Source organism: Ursus arctos, unplaced genomic scaffold (genome assembly GCF_023065955.2).
Source record: "Ursus arctos isolate Adak ecotype North America unplaced genomic scaffold, UrsArc2.0 scaffold_37, whole genome shotgun sequence".
NCBI lineage: Eukaryota > Metazoa > Chordata > Mammalia > Carnivora > Ursidae > Ursus > Ursus arctos.
This window is the reverse complement of record NW_026623053.1, coordinates 5,924,826-5,944,160: the sequence shown is the minus strand read 5'-3', so window position 1 is coordinate 5,944,160 and position 19,335 is coordinate 5,924,826. Positions and strand designations below refer to the sequence as shown.

General features: G+C 55.6%; 2 protein-coding genes across 9 annotated transcripts; both read left to right on the top strand.

Annotated features, from left to right (window-relative positions):
• The first annotated feature begins 352 nt into the window (after positions 1-352).
• EFS (embryonal Fyn-associated substrate) lies at positions 353-8,631 on the top strand. Of its 4 annotated transcripts, none has more exons than XM_026486514.4 (6): positions 353-731; positions 4,222-4,500; positions 4,769-4,909; positions 5,015-5,737; positions 6,151-6,240; positions 7,399-8,631. In XM_026486514.4, the coding sequence occupies exons 1-6, from the start codon at positions 714-716 to the stop codon at positions 7,831-7,833; spliced, it is 1,686 nt and encodes a 561-aa protein (XP_026342299.2). In that variant the 5' UTR covers positions 353-713; the 3' UTR covers positions 7,834-8,631. The 4 variants fall into 4 exon arrangements, with proteins under 4 accessions (XP_026342299.2, XP_026342297.2, XP_026342302.2 ...); XM_026486512.4 differs by having other exon boundaries at positions 4,769-4,930; XM_026486517.4 differs by lacking the exon at positions 4,222-4,500.
• A 102-nt stretch (positions 8,632-8,733) lies between these two features.
• On the top strand, positions 8,734-17,954 carry SLC22A17 (solute carrier family 22 member 17). 5 transcript variants are annotated; one of them, XM_048214575.2, is made up of 10 exons: positions 8,734-11,907; positions 12,086-12,592; positions 12,684-12,787; positions 14,900-15,054; positions 15,641-15,806; positions 16,001-16,146; positions 16,312-16,417; positions 16,577-16,794; positions 17,090-17,201; positions 17,319-17,954. In XM_048214575.2, the coding sequence occupies exons 1-10, from the start codon at positions 11,521-11,523 to the stop codon at positions 17,605-17,607; spliced, it is 2,190 nt and encodes a 729-aa protein (XP_048070532.1). In that variant the 5' UTR covers positions 8,734-11,520; the 3' UTR covers positions 17,608-17,954. The 5 variants fall into 5 exon arrangements, with proteins under 5 accessions (XP_048070532.1, XP_026342292.1, XP_026342293.1 ...); XM_026486507.4 differs by having other exon boundaries at positions 16,577-16,848; XM_026486508.4 differs by having other exon boundaries at positions 12,083-12,592.
• The last annotated feature ends 1,381 nt before the right edge of the window (positions 17,955-19,335 follow it).

Genomic DNA, 19,335 nt, shown 5'->3' with positions numbered 1-19,335 from the left:
CGTGCGAGGGTCTGGGCCGAGCGCAGGCACTCGGGCGACGCAGCCCAGCGGCCACGCTCTCGGAGGCCTTCGGCGCCAGCCTGGCCTCCTTTCGCCAACTTGGGCGAGTCTGAAAAGCGGCGAACTTCTCAGGGCTCGCTCGCCCCACCCCCTCGCAGCGGGGCCGCCGCAGGGCCCCGGGCCGCCCCGACCACAGCCCTGGGAGCACCGCTCTCGGCCGCGGCCCCCGGGTGCGGAGGGTTGGCCCCTGAACTCGCCCGTCCAGCCCAACCGCCCCGGCGGCTTCTCCCAGCCCTCGGGGCCGTCCTGACGGGCCTGGCGAGGCGTCGAGGGCGGCCCCAGCTCCCGCCTCCTCGCCTGTCCCGGCCCTGGGAGGGAGCTTCCGACCCCTGCGGACCCGGGGTCCCTCCGCGGCCTAGGGCAGACAGCTCCGGGGGCCTGGCCAACCCCGTGGCCCTTGGGACGGCACGGAGCGCGCGCCCTTGGATGAGGTCCCGCAGCGACGCCCCGGCCCGCCCCGCTCCTCCTCCTGCCCGGCCAAGCTGCCTCCCATTTGGGGAGTTTTGTGGGTTTTCTTTCTCCTCCTCCACCCTCCGCGGAGGCCACGACTCAGGAGCCGCAGCCGGGGGCCGCCTCCATGGTGCGGGGCGGCCGCTGCTGAAGTCAGCGAAACCGAGCCTGGCTTGGAGCAGGCCGCGCGGGAGGCCAAGGCCATGGCCATAGCCACGTCGGTGAGTCCACCAGGGAGAGGAGGCTGCGGGCCACAGGCCTCCGCGGCCTGCCCTGCACTCCTGTCACTTTTATTTCTGCCTTCTCTTTGTCTTTCTCCCTGGGCCCTTTCTCCTTAGAGAGGCTGTGTCCTCCACCCCCCCCACCCCCACTTTTGTTTCCCTCTTTCCCTCTCATTCCCCTTCCCTAGCTCCTTCTGGGTCTAGGTTCCCCCTTCTCCCCTCCTCCTCCCCATTCTCCTCTTTTTCTTTCTAGAGGCTGCCCCTGGATGGAGGGGAGGGGGTAAGCCTAGCCCGAGTCCTATCTGCTGTCTTAGGGGCGGGAACAGATGGCCACCGGTGGTTGGCAGGGGCTTGTGATTGGGAGGCAAGTAAAAGGTTGGGAGGGGGCTGAAAGAACGGAGGTGGCTCCAGGAAAATGGGAGAGGCCAAAGAGGCCCTTCTCTAGAAGAAGGATGGAGGAAAGCGGGGAAATAGAGCAAAAGAGGGAGGTCGGGCGGGGAGAGAGAGAAAATAGAGGGAGGAGAAGAGGTGATGTCAGTCAGCCTCTGGCTACTTTCCGGGGACTGGGGACAAAGGGAGGAGACAGCTGGCATGATGGGACAGTGGGAGGAGGCGTCCCAGAGAGCGTGTGGCCCACTGCCACCCCCCAGTTAAGGCAGCCACTCCCTCACAAGTCAGCTGGGCGCCTGAGGAAGGGGTAGAGCAGAGGTGGCCACACCCGTCATCAATCAGTCTATCAGCAACTCCGCCCGGGGTTCCTGAAATCGTGAGGCCCAGAGGTTTGGCCCCATTGGACAGAATTTAAACCTGAACACAAGGAGGAGCTCTCCACAGCCCCACCTCTGCTTTCTGCCCAGCATGCCTTACAGTCTGAATCCAAGCAACTCTGCCCCCTTTCCACCCTTCCCTAGACCCTGTGATTCCCAGGGAAAGCGAGGCTGCCTCTTGCTTTCTGGCCCCCTCTGAATGGGTACTCTGGGAAGGAGGACTGGGAGTCTGGAAAGATGAGAAGCATGGCTCCTGACATCCTCCCATACCCCTCAAGGATGAGTTCAGTTTTCACTCCTTTTCAGACCAAACTCCTTTTAGCTCCTCAGTCTGTATGATGGTGAGAAGACCTTAACTCAGAGCTTGGAGAGGGGGAGGTCCTGAAAACAGTGGGAGTACTCTGACATAAAGATGCTGACTCAGGGCTAGCTTAGATCAGCTGGTCAGCTTTTTAGTCCCAGGAGGTAGGTTTTTCTTTTTACCTAGAGGTGGGGGGGGGGGATTTACTCTAATCAAACTCATAGGATTCTAGTAACAGCTAATATTTACTGAGCTTCTACTGGCCCTGTGCTGGTCCTACGCTTTGTCCTGGTTTGTCCTGGTGGTTTGATGTATTATTTCCTCCAGTCCTCGCCACAACCCTGTGAGGATAGTGCTGTTATTATCCGGAAATGGGTATTTGGATATGGCCATGGAATTCTACAAAGGAGGTCAAACAACCTGCCCAAAGTCACCCAGTTAGAAAGGGACAGAGCCAGGACTCAACCCCGGTCTGTTTGCTTCAGAGCTGTGCTCTTCACCCCCTGCCTAATCCAAAACGCTAATTTCTGATTTACAACTAGAAAGAAAAGTGCTGAGCTAACCAGGAATTTGGGCCATCTGGTTAACATGTTTTCTTTCTGCGGGACAATATCCTTTAGAAGCCAAAATATAATCAGAAAATGGTTTGATGCGTCTGGAACCGGGCAAGAGGAAAAGTCAGTCTGTTGTTAAAATCACCCAGCCATGAGGGCTGGACCACCTCTCCACGCAAGGCGGATGCCAGACAAGGGGAACGTGCGCTCTTGCTGGCCGAGCAGGGCCTCCCCCTCTCCAGGGCCTGGTGGCCAAATGCACCCCTGCCAGAGATCATTAGCTTGACATGTTTTACTGAATTAGTCAGCCCGCGTGGATCACCTGCCCAGTGATGCCTGACTACCTGCTCTCCGCCACCACTGCCTGGGATCCCGCCAGCAGGCGCAGACACTTAGCAAGCATAACCCGACCAGAATATATTTCAATATTGTGAGTGTTGTAAGCTTAATGCTACCAAAGGACAACATGGGACCGGAGCCCTGTGAGGGGTGACTAGCAAAGGGAGATCGGGTATAATGAAGACTTCATCTGCACTTGAGTCATGTCTGAGCCATGGACTCTACTTAACCAAGAGGTTAAGTTACCAGTAGAAGAAGAAGAAAGTAGAACCTCGTGTTTGTGATTGTGGAGAGGCAGTTGGGGGTGATTGAGAGCACTGTCTCTGGAGTCAGACAGCCTGGGGTTCAAGTGACCTCCACCAGCAGCACCGGCTCTCTGTTATGGGCAGAGCCCTACCCTCTCTGTCCCAGCCTCCTTTCCAAATGGGGATAATGATGGCTCCTTCCTCATAAGGATGTTTCGAGATTAAATGAGATGAGATGAGATGATTCGTGTAAAGACTTGCACATGTCTGGATAGATAATTTGCCCTTGATATCTGTGACTTACCGTAACCTGAGCAGGTGGCTCTGGAAGCAACAAAGATTAGATGTCCCTACCAGACAGGGACTGGAAACAGGCCGATAAATGTTTGCTTTTGGTTGGTCTGCCAGCCCCTCCTCCACACACACACACACACACACACACACACACACACACGCACAGTAGAGTGTATACTCTTTTCTCCTCTCCATGGTAACCTCAGCTTCCTCTGATAGAACCTTATTTGCTGAGACTGAGAACAAAACAGTTGCTTCAGTTTCTGTTTTCTTCCTTTTTACGCCTAGGCACTGTCTGGGCTGGGTTTTTCCCAGTCTTTCCCAGATTGATGGGTCTCTGCTGCCACTCATTCTAACCTTCTGCTTGTCGGGGATGCTGCCTGGGAAACAGGGAAGGCGAAGGAGAGTCTGGCAGACCTTAGCAGGGCTTTCTCATGTACACGAAGCTTTGGAGGAAATTCATTCAACACATGTTCATTGAGACCTGATTCCAGGTGAAGCCCTTTCGCAGGGCCAGGAATATAGCAGTCCCTGTTCTCCCAGAGCTTACAGGGTAAGGGAAGAGATAGATAAGAAGAAACGAAATAACCGATAGTATAAAGTATGATGAAGGAAACGGTGGCGGAGACGGACACAGAATGGGGCAGGGAAAGGAGTGAAGAAAAGACCTCTTTGAGAAGGAGACACTTAAACAGAATTGAAGGATGAAAAAGGGCCAGTCAAGCAATGAGTCAGGACAAGAGCATTCTGGGTCAAGGAAACCACAAGTGCAAAGGCCCTGAAGTGGGCCAGAATTTCTCTAGTTCAAGGAATAGAAAGGAAGAGGAAGAGTACAGGGAATGAAGCTGGAGACAAGGCAGGACCCAGTCGAGAAGAGCTGAGGCAGTTCAGTAGCTTCAGGGAAATGGGGAGCTCTATATTTTTGAGCGAGGGACCCATTGACCTGATACATGTGTGAGACCCTCTCCCCACTCCCGCCTCACCCACCAGGCCCAGCTGGCGCGGGCACTCTACGACAACACCGCTGAGTCCCCCCAGGAGCTGTCCTTCCGCCGAGGGGACGTTCTACGGGTACTGCAGAGGGAGGGCGCGGGTGGGCTGGACGGCTGGTGCCTCTGCTCCCTGCACGGCCAGCAGGGCATTGTGCCCGCCAACAGAGTGAAGCTCCTTCCTGCCGGCCCGGCGCCCCAGCCCAGCCTCACCCAGGTGCCCCCAGCCCAGCCCGGCTCACCATATCCAGCCCCAGAGCACAGCAATGAGGACCAGGAGGTGAGAGCTGGAGCCCTCCCCGCCCCAAGCCAGAAGAGCGCCGTTCCCCTCTGCTGGTACCTGCAGCAAGGTGGGGCAGGGCGATCCCTGAGACCGCAGCTCTTCACGGACCCAGTGCTGTGTGAAACCTGTCTGCCAACCCTTCCTGGGCTCTGTTTCCCCATTGGTACAGGGTGGGGGCTGGAAGGGGCGTAAGCTCCTCTACGGCATATGTTATCTGCTTCTCTGGTCCCCACTCCTGACCCGCCCATCCGTCTTGATCCCCCAGGTATATGTGGTGCCACCCCCAGCTCGGCCCTGTCCTACCTTAGGACCTCCAGCTGGACCCTGCCCGCCGTCTCCTGATCCCATCTACAAAGTCCCCAGAGGGAGTGGGACCCAGCCGGCTGCCCCTGGAGACGCCTTGGAGGTGAAGGCTAGACCTCCATGTGTATGTTGGGCAGGACGCAGAGGGCTCGCAGTGGGCGTCCGCTGTTGAGTCTGAAGCTAACTGGTGGCTCTGTTCCCTGTCCAGGTCTATGACGTGCCCCCCACTGCCCTCCGAGTTCCTTCCAGTGGTCCCTATGACTCCCCTGCCTCCTTCACCCGCCCTCTGGCCCGAGTTGCCCCGCAGTCCCCTGGAGAGGATGAAGCTCCCTATGACGTGCCTTTGGCCCCAAAGCTACCATCAGAGCTGGAACCGGATCTGGAGTGGGAGGGGGGCCGGGAACCCGAGCCCCCCCTCTATGCTGCCCCCTCCAACCTGAAACGGGCCTCAGCCCTGCTCAATCTGTATGAAGCACCGGAGGAACTCCTAGCAGATGGGGAAGGTGGAGGAACTGAGGAGGGCATCTATGATGTGCCCCTTCTGGGGCCAGAGGCACCCCCTTCTCCTGAGCCCCCAGGAGCCTCAGCCTCCAATGACCTGGACACCTTGGCCCTACTTCTGGCCAGAAGCCCTCCACTCCCACACAGGCCCCGCTTGCCCTCAGCCGAGAGCCTGTCCCGCCGCCCTCTGCCTGCCCTGCCTGTCTCTGAGGCCCCCAGCCCTTCCCCAGCTCCCTCTCCTGCTCCAGGCCGGAAAGGCAGCATCCAGGACCGACCTCTACCCCCACCCCCACCCCGCCTGCCTGGCTATGGGGGCCCCAAGGTTGAGGGGGATCCAGAGGGCGAGGAGGTAGAGGACAATCCGGAAGGACACCACAACGAGTATGAGGGCATCCCAATGGCCGAGGAGTACGACTATGTCCACCTGAAGGTGAGCTCCCCTCCCACCAGAAATGCCTCCAAGATACCCAGAGGGAGGAGTGACGAGGCCTGGGCCCAGACCGACTGATCCTTCCTCCCTCCCTCCCTTCCTCCCTCCCTCCCTCCCTCCCTCCCTCCCTCCCTCCCTCCCTCCCTTCCTCCCTTCCTTCCTCCCTCCCTTCACTGGCCCTGCACTCTATGGCCCGGGACCCCAGTACTTGGCCCTACCACTTGTACTGGTGCTACAGCCTGGGGTCCCCAAGCCATCTGACCTGCCCCCAGATCTCTCCCACACCTGGAGTCAAGGGACTGCAACTTCTGATGGCAGGAGAAACCTGGGGAAGAAAGGGGGAAGGGGCAGGAACACAGCAGGGGGAGGGGCGGGGGGGGGCCCTCCGCTTGAGACCTTCATCCCTCCCACAGGGCATGGATAAAGCTCAGGGATCTAGGCCCCTGGATAAAGCCTTCCCAGGGGATCCTGAACTGCTGGAGAGGGGGCCGCAGGAGCAGCAGGTAACCCTGTGGGGAAGGTGCTAGAGAAGGGGGACAGGAAGGAGGAACAGGAACCTGAAGGAAGCAGCAAGGGATAGAGATTAGGATGGGGATAAGAACTCTGGGAGCCGGAGCTGGGGTAGAGAGGAGCAATAATTCAGCAGGAAGGAGCTGGAACCTGGAAAAGGATATCAGGAATTCAGAAAGAGGGAAAGAATGTGTTGGAGAGGAATCAGAAAACCAAGCAGCCACGGAAGCAGAGAGAATTTGGGGCTGGGCCGGGTGACTTCTGAAGCTCCTTCCAACTGTGAATTCCTGGGTGCCTAAGAGACCTGGCTTCTAATCCCGGCTCTACCAGTAAGAAGCCAGGGGCCCTGAAGTCACCAGTTAATCTCTCTGGGCCTCAGGAAAGTGAGGCGGTCTCCTCAAATGTCTAGAATGGTCCTAAACATAGTAGCTACTGTTTATCAGGGAGCTCCCAAGCGTGGACCCCGTGCTAAGCACGTCGCCCGGGTCAGCACTAATCACAGCCACAGTTAGTACTCACACAGCGCTCACCGTGTGCAGCGTTCTGTTCTAAGCCCTCTCTGTGCTGCGGCACTAACTGCCCCACAGCCTTGGGAGGCAGACGCTAGAACGGCACCGTCCAATATGGTGGCACTAGCCACGTGCGGCCGCTGCGCACTTGCGATGTGACTAGTCTGAATGGGAAGGCTCTGTAAGTAGAAAACAAACGCACACCAGATTTTGCAGACTTAGTATGAAAAGAAATGTCAGTCATTTTTGTATTGATTACATATTGAAATTACAAACAATTTTTATATCTGGAGTAAAAAAAAAAATCCAGTTTCTTTTCACTTCTCCTCACATGGCTACTAGAAAAATTTTTATTACACATGTGGTTCGCATTATGTTGACACTGGACAGCGCGGTACCAGATGCCCCATCTCAGAGATAAGGAAACAAGTTCAGAGACTAGTTGGAATCCAGGTTGATCTGACATCAGCTCGGGGCACTTTCCTGGCCCGGGCCATGAGAATTTAAATTTTCTGATGGGCAACCGGAAGAGCTCAGGTAGGAAGGAAGGAATGAGGAACCGAGGAAGGGAAGGCGGGAGGAAGGGATTGCAAAAGTAGCACGCCCGCGAGCGTGCCCGCCAAGCACTCCTCTTGCCGGCAGGAGGCCCCGTCCCTGGGGGAGCCGCTGGATCTGCCCACCGGAGACCTGCAGCTCCTGCACTTCTACGCAGGCCAGTGCCAGAGCCACTACTCAGCACTGCAGGCGGCCGTGGCGGCCCTGATGTCCAGCACCCAGGCCAGCCAGCCCCCACGCCTCTTCGTGCCCCATGGCAAGCGGGTGGTGGTGGCCGCTCATCGCCTGGTGTTTGTTGGGGACACTCTGGGCCGGCTGGCAGCCTCCGCCCCTCTGCGAGCACAGGTCGGGGCTGCAGGTACAGCACTGGGCCAGGCATTGCGGGCCACGGTGCTGGCTGTCAAGGGGGCTGCCCTGGGCTACCCGTCCCCCCCTGCGGCCCAAGAGATGACGCAGCGTGTGGCAGAGCTGGCGGGCCAGGCCTTGCACTTCACCACTCTGCTCTCCAGCCTGGCCCCCTGAGGGGCCCCTCGGCCCTGCTCCGCCCCTCTCCTGCCCTGCCGGAGCCCCCTCTTGGGCCTTGGGCGGCTGGAGGGCTCTGTTTTACGGACCAGGAGAGCTGGGGGCATCTTTCCCCTGCCAATCATCTCAGTTTCTCACAGAGATGTCCCTCCCCCTCCTGCAGCTTTTTGTACGAGCCATTTTGTATAAATTATTTATATTTAATATTATTCCCTGTTTTGTCAGGGGCAGGTGCCAGGCCCTGTGGGACAGAGGGGAACTGGACTCTCCTCTCTCAGCCTGGGGTGGAGGTTCTTGGTCACTGCACTGCCACCCACCTCTGGAAACTTGCCCCACAGAGAACCAGGTGGCTGAAACCTGCGGCCACCCAGAGCCCCTTTCTCGTCCTGTTTCTTGGCTGTAGAACTTCAGCACCTCACTGTTGGCCGAGAGTGAGGGCAGGACACTGACCGCCCAGAATGTGGAGGTCCGGGAGAGGCCCGAGGGCTCCTCCCCACAGGACAGAGCTGGGCCTCAGTGAGCCCTGCTGTCTGGTTCTCTGCCTCTGCTTTGTGGGTGCTTGGGGGAGGGGGGGCCGGGCCTGGTGCCCCTTGGCCAAACTGATGGGACACACACTGTGGGCAGGATGTCCTTAGGTTTGGAGGGAGATTTTGCTGTTATTTTCAATAACTACTCATTCGGCGGTTTCAGCTCCCATGATGTGCCAAGCACAGTTTCTGAAAGTACATTGTGGGATGGGATGGATATAACTGAGTCAGTTAAAATAAGGAAATAAAAAAAAAAAATACCTGCCACAGATTTGACATTGCTAGTAATGGAAATAAACAGGATGATGTGAGGGACTAACTGGATGAGGGAAAGGCCATTGAAGGGGACTTTGGACAGGACGGTGGGGCGGTGATATCTGAGCTGAGACCCCAGGGATCAGAGCACCAAGAAGATTCTGAGAGCTAGCATTCCCAGAAGGCAGACACTTAGTACTGACTGGGGCCTTTCCCCGAAGACTTCACTCTCACACGATGTCATTAGATAGGTGCACATGTGGAGAGATTGGCCTCACGAGAGCTTTGAAAGGTGCCATGCTGAAGAGATCACCCCAGTGAAGGCCTGTCCTCAGCTTCACGCCACAGGACAGCTCTGGCCAACAGCACGGTTCTGCTGGCTGGCCTCAGTGCCCTCTCCCTTAGGTTAACTCAAGAAGGTCTAGCCCCTTTAGCCCCCCTTCCCAGGCCTCCTGCTGACCGTCCTTCTAGACACACCTCTTAGAGGAGCCAAGGGGCCAAGTGAACGCAATGTGCCATTAGTCCGTAGTCCTCAAGCACTGGTGAGATTGACAGGCCATGGCTTAGATGGGCGATTACGCCAGCCACTCACCACAGGGAAGAAGTCCAAGCCACAGATCTGTTGTTTCAGTTGTACCTTCTCCAGATGACACCTTGGCACTGTGACTGGATTAGAGGCACCCCAAACTTCAGTCAGAGTCAGTTTCTTGGCCCTCGTCTATGCCTTTGCTTTCTCCATTTTGGGTTCCTTCTTTCTCATTTCACTCTCAAAACTCACTTCCAGATTCTGGGGTGACCCAAATTCACCCTTGTGTGCCGAAGACTTAGAACAGGGCTATCCTCCATCATCTCCCAGAAAGAATGTCAAGAGATGAACCCGGAAACAGGTTTCAGTGCAAGTCCCAGATCTGCCACGCACCTGCGTGCCTGCGGGTAGATCCCGTCGGCCCCTGAGTCCTGGCTTTACCTTTAACAGGAGGATGATCATAATGGTCTCACAGGGTTGCGAGGCCGGAACAAGATAATGCGTGTTGAAGGGCCCAGTGCCACAGAAAGTTAAGCGATTATATATAATTCCAGGGCAGACACAAGGACACAGACAAACGAATTCCCAAGGAATGTTGGCTGTGACCCCACCAAAGTAAATCCTAAAGAGACACTGAAATGAGTTGGGGTAGAGGAGCGGTGGGAAGCTGCTTAATGTACTAGAAGAGTTCCCATATTTGGAAAATTTCTGAACAGAGGAAACAAATTGGAAGTGTGTGGTTCAGTGGAGAGAAGAGGCAATGGATTTCCTGGCTGAGACTAACAGCACACTCCTTTCTAGCCCATAACTTTAGACTAGAGAATACAATATCTATTAGGTATTAAATCTCTTAGAGAAGTGTGTCTCTAACTTGAATGTACTTATACCTGGGGGTCTGGTTAAAAGGGAGATTATGATTCAAGGGCTTGGATTCTGCATTTCTAACAAGCTCCTGGATGACATGGGAGTGCCGGTCTGTAAATCACACTTTGAGTAGCAAGTCTAGGGGTCAGGGAAGGCTTCTCTGAGGCAGATACGCCTGAGCTGATAGCTGAAGGATGAGAACTTGACTAGGGGAGGACAAGCCCTCAGGCATAAAGACCAGCTTGTGCAAGGGCCCTGTGGCATTGGGAAAACTGAAAGAAGGCCAGTATGATGAGTGCAGTCTGGGGAGAGAGGCAAGGTGAAGCACCAAGGAGGATGGGATCAAGCATGTATGAGGCTTCTGGAATGTTAGTATTTACCTCGTTGGTGAGGAGGAGCCATTGAAGGCTGTTAAGCAGGAAAAGGAGACGAACAGATCTGCATTTTGAAAAAAATCACTCCGCCTGCACTAGAAATAAGGAGAGGAGAAAGGGGCGGAAACGACGTGGATGCAGAACACCAGTAAGGCTCAAGCAGTCTGGGCAACAGGTAGCTTGACCGACAGCGTTAGCGATGCGGAGAAGCAGTGAGAACTACATAGGAAGTAAAATGGCCAGCATTTTGTAAAGGATTTGACATGGGGGTAAGGAGGAGGCATTGTCGGGGCTGTCACCTGAGCACCAGGCCTGGGTGAGGGTGAGGGTGAATGGTAAGGGTACCATTCACTGGGGGAAAGAAGCACTAGAGAACAACCACGTTACAGGGGGAAGAGCATGAAGTTTGGTCTTGGACATAATTGAATTTGAGATCCCTGTGAGTCACCCAAGGTTAAGAGGATGAATAAGAGGTGGCTTCATAGGTCTGGGACTCAGAAGAGAGGTGGGGGCTGGAGATGTAGATCTGGAGATCAGGTTTGTGTTGTTTATATCGGGGGTGAATGAGGCCATGGACATGGGTGAGATTTCAAGGTGGGAAAGAACAATGAAATGAGAGGAGGACCCAGGACCAAGCCTCAGGATCGCAGACACAGTGAGGGTGAAGAAGAGGAGGAGGAGCCCGCCATGGAGAAAAGAGGAGCAAGACAAATAAAACGAGGAGTATATGAGACTCAGCAACCAAAAAAGAAAGTGTTTAGAGGAAGGGGTGGTCAACAGCGCCAAAAGATGTTGAGAAATGACAAGACAGGGTGGTCTTGTAGAGGACCACAGCCAAGCTGCTTACAGGGTCCAACCCAGACCTCCAAGTGCATACCCTGAACTGTAGTTGCCAGTATGCGCGGCTGTCTCCCAAGTAAGCTACTCCAAGGTGGTCTTGTCCAACCTGTCATCCCTCAAAGCCAGCAGAAGGCCAGGCACATAATAGACAATAAATTTTACTGAGGAACGAGTGGATGGATGGATGGATGGATGGATGGATGGCTGGATGAATGGTCAGGAAGAATTGGAAGCAAAGAAGGACTCTCTGGCAACTGCTTGAGTAGCTGCTATCCTTCAGCTTTCTTTCCTTTTTACCGCAATGGTCCGCAAACCCAGGGAACAGAGACAGAGCCCCTGGGCCCTGGCCCCCCTTCCTCCCTCTGACGAAGAGTCTGGACCGAAGGTTCTGCTGACGTGGGAAGGGGAGGAGAGTCTGGAGGAAGGGGAGGGGAAAGCAGCGCAGAGATCGCAGAGACGAAGGAGGCGCCCGCGGCTGCAGAGCTGCAGAGCGGGGTCTCTCCGGCCTGTGTCCGGGCATCGGGAGCCCCACTGGGCCAGAGGACAGCGCATCCTTTCGGTGCGGGCCGGCAGGGCCCCTGCGGTCGGCAAGCTGGCTCCCCGGGTGGCCACCGGGACCCCCGAGCCCAATGGCGGGGGCGGCAGCAAAATCGACAGCACTGTAGAGATCACCCCCAGCCCGAACGGAGTAAGTGCCCGCGCCCTGGGGGCTACGCCATCATCCCCCTAAACCCGCACCCGCGCCAAGCATCTTCCTCCAGCGCACCCCCGCCCCTGGCCGCCTTCCTCGTGCCCGCCCTCTTCCCTTGCTCTGCGGCTTTCTCTGCTTCTCCGCTTCACCCTTCTCCCCCCCCCCCCCCCAGCAGGTCGGGACCCTCGGAGATGCGGTGCCCACGGAGCAGCTGCAGGGTGAGCGGGAGCGCGAGCGCGAGCGGGAGGGGGAGGGCGACGCGGGCGGCGATGGAATGGGCAGCAGCCTGTCGCTGGCCGTGCCCCCCGGCCCCCTCAGCTTTGAAGCGCTGCTCGCCCAGGTGGGGGCGCTGGGCGGCGGCCAGCAGCTGCAGCTCGGCCTCTGCTGCCTGCCTGTGCTCTTCGTGGCGCTGGGCATGGCCTCCGACCCCATCTTCACCCTGGCGCCCCCACTGCATTGCCACTATGGGGGCTTTGCCCCCAACGCCTCTGGTTGGGAGCAGCCCCCCAACGCCAGCGGCGTCAGCGTCGCCAGCGCGGCCCTAGCAGCCAGCGCCGCCAGCCGCGTCGTCACTAGTACGGACCCCTCGTGCAGCGGCTTTGCTCCGCCGGACTTCAACCATTGTCTCAAGGACTGGGACTATAATGGGTTGCCGGTACTCACCACCAACGCCATCGGCCAGGTGAGGCGGCCTGCTGGGCCGCGGGTCTGGGGGCGGGCCCAGAGCGAGGAGCACCGGCCTCACACCGGCTCTATCCCTCTCACATTTCCAGTGGGATCTAGTGTGTGACCTGGGCTGGCAGGTGATCCTGGAGCAGATCCTCTTCATCTTGGGCTTTGCCTCTGGCTACCTGTTCCTGGGCTACCCGGCGGACAGGTGAGGGCTGCCTTTGGGACAGGACAAGTAGAGAGGAGGGGATGCTAGGGTGGTTAGCCCAGACAGGTGGCCTTCGCAGGAGGCCGAAGAGGATTCACTGGACTCTGCAGTCTTCTGGACTTCTCCTGTTCAATGATATGCAGCCCCAGCCCTGTCTCAACGTCACTCCCCATCAAGAAATACTCCTTCCATACCTCTTCTGCACAAGGGAATAATATACCACCCATTCCCTATCCCCATATCCATGGACAAAGACAATAGCCCCATCCCCACTGATCAAAAACCGTACCTCCACAGATGAAAAGTCCTAGCTCCTCCTCTGTTGTCCCTGTCACCACTAACCACCTCCTTCTCTATCTTCATAGATTAATAGATTCATCTCCAATAATAGCCCCATCTACACGATATGCTTTATCTCAGTGGCTTTATTCCTACAGATCATTAGGTTAATTCCTAAATATCAATAGCCATATTCCCACTGACCTGTATAGTTCAACACTATAAACAAATGACCACCCTTATGGGTCAGTAGTCCAACCCCCATAGATCCATAACCACAATAGCACCCCCCCCCGAGATTAATAGTCCCATCCTCATGGGTCTTCAGTGCTCTTAGATCCTCTCAGATCAAAAGCCCAATTCACATGAACTAATGGCCTCATCTCAAAGATCAACAGCTTATCCCCACCAACTAATAGCTCTTCCCAGGGATCAAAACTCCCAATTCCTCTGATTCTTGCCACCATCCACTGACCAGGTGCTCCATCTCCACTGACCATCCTTGTGGATTATTAGACTCCTCTCCACCCATCTACAGTCCCATCCAAATGGATTCATAGCTCAACTCCCATGGATCAAAGGCAACCCAACATTCAATAATCCCTAAAATCAACACCTATCTTCACTGCCCAATAGCCACACACCTGCTGGGCAAATGTTCCTAAACCCACAGCTCAACAAGCCATTCTCATGCATTAGTGGTCTCATTCCCACAGACCAGTAGCATCATTCCTATGGAATAATACCCTCATTCCCAAAGGCCAATAATTCAGTCTCTTAAATCCAGTAGCCTTAGCCTCATCTCCATGGGAAAAGGCCCCATTGTACTGGGTCAGTAGCTTCACTCTTAGGGATCAGTTCCCCTTCCCAATGATCAGTGACCCCCATCTTCATTCCCCATAGATCAGTGGTCTTATCCCCAAAGATCAATAGCCCAGCCTCCAAGGATCAGTAGCCCTGTCCTCATTGACTCATAGTCAGTGACCACCATTACTGACCAATAGTCTCAGCTTCCCTAGTCTGTGACCCCCTGCTTACTGATTATTCCCATGAATCCTACCCCCATAGATTCATTCCCCATTGACCAACAGCCCTATCTACCCAAGGACTAATGTCCCCACCTCGTGAATCAATGGCCTCATCCCCAAAGATCATTTGTCCATTCTTCAAAGATTAATGATCATCCCCATTAATCAATAGTTTTACCCCATGGGTTAATAAATAGTTATATTCCCATGGGTCAATGGATCTTCTGGCAAGTGACCCCATCCCCACTGACCATCTTTATGGATTTATTGACCCATGAATCAACCCATGGAACAATGGCCTCATCCCCCAAAATCGGTGATTCAGTTCCCTAAGATAGCTACAACTTCATTATCTCCATGCATAAGTAGCCAATAACCTCGCCTCCGTAGATCTGTAAGTCCAACCCCATATATCAATGACTTCATCTCCTTTGACCAGTCTGAGCAAGATCAGCTCTATCCCCACTGGCCAATAGTTCCATCCCCAAGGATCAATTGTTCCATATCCCCTAAGCAGTATCTACTCTCCTTTAATGGTCACTCTCACTTCCATGCTCTCATCTCTGACCAACAGCCCCATCCACAAGTCAATCCCCTGCAGATCCATAGCTACGCCCCAGTGCCCAGTACCCAGACATCACTTACCCATGGTCCCCATCCCCTCCCATCTTCTCTAGCCTCAGTTCAACTTTTTACACTGGGGCCTTAGCCTCATACCTCCAGCTTTGAAGTGGGCAGCTGGGCCCCACCCAGCAACTCCTCTTCCAGGAAGCCTGGGTGACCAGAGGCCCTCCCTGCTTTCCAGGTTTGGCCGTCGAGGGATTGTGCTGCTGACCTTGGGGCTGGTGGGCCCCTGTGGAGTGGGAGGGGCTGCTGCAGGCTCCTCCACAGGTGTCATGGCCCTCCGATTCCTCCTGGGCTTTCTCCTTGCCGGAGTTGACCTTGGTGTCTACCTGATGCGTGAGTGGCAGCTTCCCAGATGTCCTTCCCTTGAGGCTCATGCCTGTCTGCATCCCCAGGCTGTTCCCACTGCCCCCTAGGGTCCCCTCAGTCCCTCCTCATCCCCAAATCTCAGCTGTCCAGGATCTCAGTTGTCTTTCTGCCCTAGCCTTTGAAGGTTGCAGGGACTTTGCTTCTCTCCACACCCTGCCCCCTTAGTCCCCCCCCAATCTTTAAGGCCTTCCTTGCCCTTGACTTACTGCTGTCAGAGAATGGTGCTTATTTAAAAATGAAATCCTGACTAGCTGTATGCTCTTGATATGATGGTCAAATAAGAGGTCTGATGTGAAAGGGCCTATAAACTAGGAAAGCTGTACACTCACCAGGGACTCTGACCCTTGAGCCCTCCCAGGTTTGAGCAGGAGAGGAGGGAGGACTGAACAGTCTCTCCACTCTTTGCCACTCAGAAGTTAGTCTGTGGGGGGGTGATGGCTTCAGCCTCCACTCGGGGTCTGACCTCACTCTCTGTCCTCCCTCCCTCTCTCCTCCTCTCTCCCATTCCTCCTGCCTCCCTGGCATCTCCTCCCTGTTCCTGCTGTATCTCTAGGCCTGGAGCTGTGTGATCCAACCCAGAGGCTTCGGGTGGCCCTGGCAGGGGAGTTGGTGGGGGTGGGGGGGCACTTCCTGTTCCTGGGCCTGGCCCTTGTCTCTAAGGACTGGCGATTTCTGCAGCGAATGATCACCGCTCCCTGCATCCTATTCCTGTTTTATGGGTTAGTATCATCCTCCACCTGTTGTCTGGCCATTCCCACCTCTACCTCCAGCCTGGTTCTAGCCCAGAGACCCTTCCTCCTCTCCACTACCCGTTGTCCACACCTGCCCCAGCCCCGGCCCCTCAGAAGTGGGAGTTTCCCACCTCTGGATCAGGAGATGGGAGACCTCAGAGTGCACCCCACCCCGTCCCTAGCTGGCCTGGTCTGTTTCTGGAGTCTGCAAGGTGGCTCATAGTGAAGCGACAGATTGAGGAGGCCCAATCTGTGCTGAGGATCTTGGCTGAGCGGAACCGGCCCCATGGGCAAATGCTGGGAGAAGAGGCCCAGGAGGCCCTGCAGGGTAAGAGACAGGGGTCCCTACATGTGATACCTCACATGCACACATGATACTACCCTCTCAATGATTATAGCTATGCCCCCTCCCAGGCTCCCCCCCACCCACATGGGAGGACCCTGGACTCTCAGCTGTTTCTTCTAACAGACAGCTCCTCTCTCTTTCCCAAAGACCTGGAGAACACCTGCCCTCTCCCTGCAACATCCTCCTTTTCCTTCGCTTCCCTCCTCAACTACCGCAACATCTGGAAAAATCTGCTTATCCTGGGCTTCACCAAGTGAGCCTGGGTGTCTGAGCCAAGGGCCAGGCCAGTAGCTGGAATGGGGGCTGGCTGGGTGGGGAAGGCCTGAGGACCCCTGCAGAGGGCAGCCAGGGTACTGGAAGGCTGTGGATGGGGATTCAGACACCGCTCTTTGCTTTACCCCCCTTCTCACAGCTTCATTGCCCATGCCATTCGCCACTGCTACCAGCCTGTGGGAGGAGGAGGGAGCCCATCGGACTTCTACCTGTGCTCCCTGCTAGCCAGCGGCACAGCAGCCCTGGCCTGCGTCTTCCTGGGGGTCACCGTGGACCGATTTGGCCGCCGGGGCATCCTGCTACTCTCGATGACTCTCACTGGCATTGCGTCCCTGGTCCTGCTGGGCCTGTGGGATTGTGAGCATCCTCCCTTCCCCACAGTGTGGGCTGAGCAAAGGAACCCCAGCAGAGGTGCCTCAGACAGGCTCAGCCACTGCTTCTGGCACAGGCCCCCAAGACCAGACCAGACCCTGCCCCGACCTCCCATAGTCCTCCCTGTGGCCACACAGCCCTGTTTTCCCAATCAATTAATGGATGCCCAGAGCCCAGCTGGCTAGAGCCATGGGATCAGAGAGCCAAGGGGACAATGCCAGGGCCTAGGCCAAGCATGATCTCCTCACCTCCATTCACATCCTCCCTCTTGGTCCTTCAGATCTGAACGAGGCTGCCATCACCACCTTCTCTGTCCTTGGCCTCTTCTCCTCCCAAGCTGCTGGCATCCTCAGCACCCTCCTTGCTGCTGAAGTCATCCCTACCACTGTCCGGTGAGAGCAGGGCTGCTCCAGCTGAGCAAGGGCCTGAGGGAGGGAGGGAAGACTGCTGGAGAAGGGTTGGGGTGAGGCCCACAGCTAGAGGCTGAGTGCCTCCTCCGACTCTCCCAGGGGCCGAGGCCTGGGCCTGATCATGGCACTGGGGGCTCTTGGAGGGCTGAGTGGCCCAGCTCAGCGCCTCCACATGGGCCATGGAGCCTTCTTGCAGCACGTGGTGCTGGCGGCCTGTGCCCTGCTCTGCATCCTCAGCATCATGCTTCTGCCGGAGACCAAGCGCAAGCTCCTACCCGAGGTGCTCCGGGATGGGGAGCTGTGCCGCCGGCCTTCCCTGCTGCGGCAGCCGCCCCCTAACCGCTGTGACCATGTCCCACTGCTTGCCACTCCCAACCCTGCCCTCTGAGTGGCCTCTGAGCACCCTGGCAGGAGGCTGGCTCGTACTGAAAGCTGGCATGAGGCCCTGGCAAGCAGGTTGGGAGGACTGAGGAAGGCAGGGCTGCCCAGAAGGCTCAGAGGCACCTCACGCCAGCCGTCAAGGAGGGCTCAGAGGGCTGTCCCCACCCCCATCTCCTCCCTGCTGCTTTGTGTTCACTTCCTTGGCAAGAGTCAGGGGACAGGGAGCGAGCGCCACAGTGTAACCACTAGGTCTGGGCTCCATCCTGTGCCCAAAGACATCCTCCCAGACCTCATTCTTTCTTGCTCTATCATTCTGTTTCAATAAAGACATTTTGAATAAATGAGCATACCATAGCCTGGACTTCCCTCCCTTCTGTTGTCCTGTCTCTTGGGGGAAGGTTTCTTTGAGTGGAACCAAAATCAGTAACACTCTCCCTGCCCACCTCCCTGTGCCGTGCCCCTCTGTTCACTTACACACAGCTACCACCCTTTATGGATGGCTTGCTGTGCTACCAAGACTGGGCTAGGCACTTTACAAACTTAACCATTTAGTTCTTCCAACACCACAAGGTAGGTGTTTGGATCAACTAGAAGTTTCTTCGTTGTTGCAAGCAATAAACACTGACCATAACGAACTTAAACAAAAAGAGGAATTTATTAGAGGGATGTGATGGGACAGGTTGTAGTGGGGAGCTCACAGGAGGAAAAGCAGAACTAGTCATAAAAGGTCAGGAACCAGAGAGGACCTCTCTCCAGGGAGTAAGAAGCAGGGCCTCACCTGGATGAATGACCTCCAGTGGGATTCCATCTTTGGTTTTTCCCACTGAAGATTCATTTCCAGACAGCAAATGACTGGCTAGCTTGAGTAACATGCCTGCATCCCTACCCGTAATACTGACAACTGGGAAGATGGAAAATCACAACTGAGCAGAAGCAGGACTCCTAGCAGAAGTAGAACTGGATGTTGTGCGGGTAAAAACAATGGACGCCCACGATAGTATTCTTCTTCTTTTACAGATAAGAAAACTGTTGCTCAGACTCAGTAACTTGGTCAAGGTTACAAAGCTAATGAGCGACCCAGCGGGACATAGTCAGATCCTGAAGCTGAAGCTCGTCATTGGCGCACGCTGGGGCTCCCCTCCCAACTCCTTCCAATTTTTAGGCACTGCCCTTGCAAGCGAGGAGTGAGTCTTGGGGCACCCCAGGACTTGGCCTTAGGAGACTAATACTTCCACCTCAGTGCCAGGGCCTGGCTCTCAGACTAGCCCTGGACTGGCTTTACTGCTTTGGGCGAATTTCTAGACCTCCAGCTTCCTTCAAGGGTTGCTATGAGATTAAACAAGATCATGTATTATAAATGCCTCTTAAATTACCCCACTAAGTAGTAAGCTCCTTGAAGGCAGGAACTTTCTCTTTCTCAACTTTAAACACACCAAAGCCTGACACAACAGATGTTCAGAAAGTTATTAATGTGTTCATTCTCTCAGCAAATGTTTCCTGTGACCGATACCATCCTGGATACTTAGGGCTTAGGCCATCCTTCAAGGACCTTACAAATCCATCTAACAGTAGGAATATTAATGAGGAGGAAGAGAGGCCAGTGGTTTGGAGCACCAAACAGCTGCATCCTGAAGTAGGTGAGACTTCACTCAGAGAGGCAGGAAGTCCTCAGGGAAGGGTTTAGGAGAAAAGTAGTGCTTTCAATCCAAAGGCTATAGGGAGAGCAAAAGCCTGA

Bases quoted from the DNA above. Each gene is read 5' to 3' on its own strand.
- EFS (XM_026486512.4), top strand. The intron at 4,501-4,768 runs GTGAGAGCTGGA...TTGATCCCCCAG, and splicing joins ACAGCAATGAGGACCAGGAG to GTATATGTGGTGCCACCCCC. The intron at 6,241-7,398 runs GTAACCCTGTGG...TCTTGCCGGCAG, and splicing joins GGGGGCCGCAGGAGCAGCAG to GAGGCCCCGTCCCTGGGGGA.
- SLC22A17 (XM_026486506.4), top strand. From the start codon at position 11,521: ATGGTCCGCAAACCCAGGGAACAGAGACAGAGCCCCTGGGCCCTGGCC. The intron at 16,418-16,576 runs GTGAGCCTGGGT...CCCTTCTCACAG, and splicing joins CTTATCCTGGGCTTCACCAA to CTTCATTGCCCATGCCATTC. The intron at 16,849-17,089 runs GTGCCTCAGACA...TTGGTCCTTCAG, and splicing joins GCAAAGGAACCCCAGCAGAG to ATCTGAACGAGGCTGCCATC.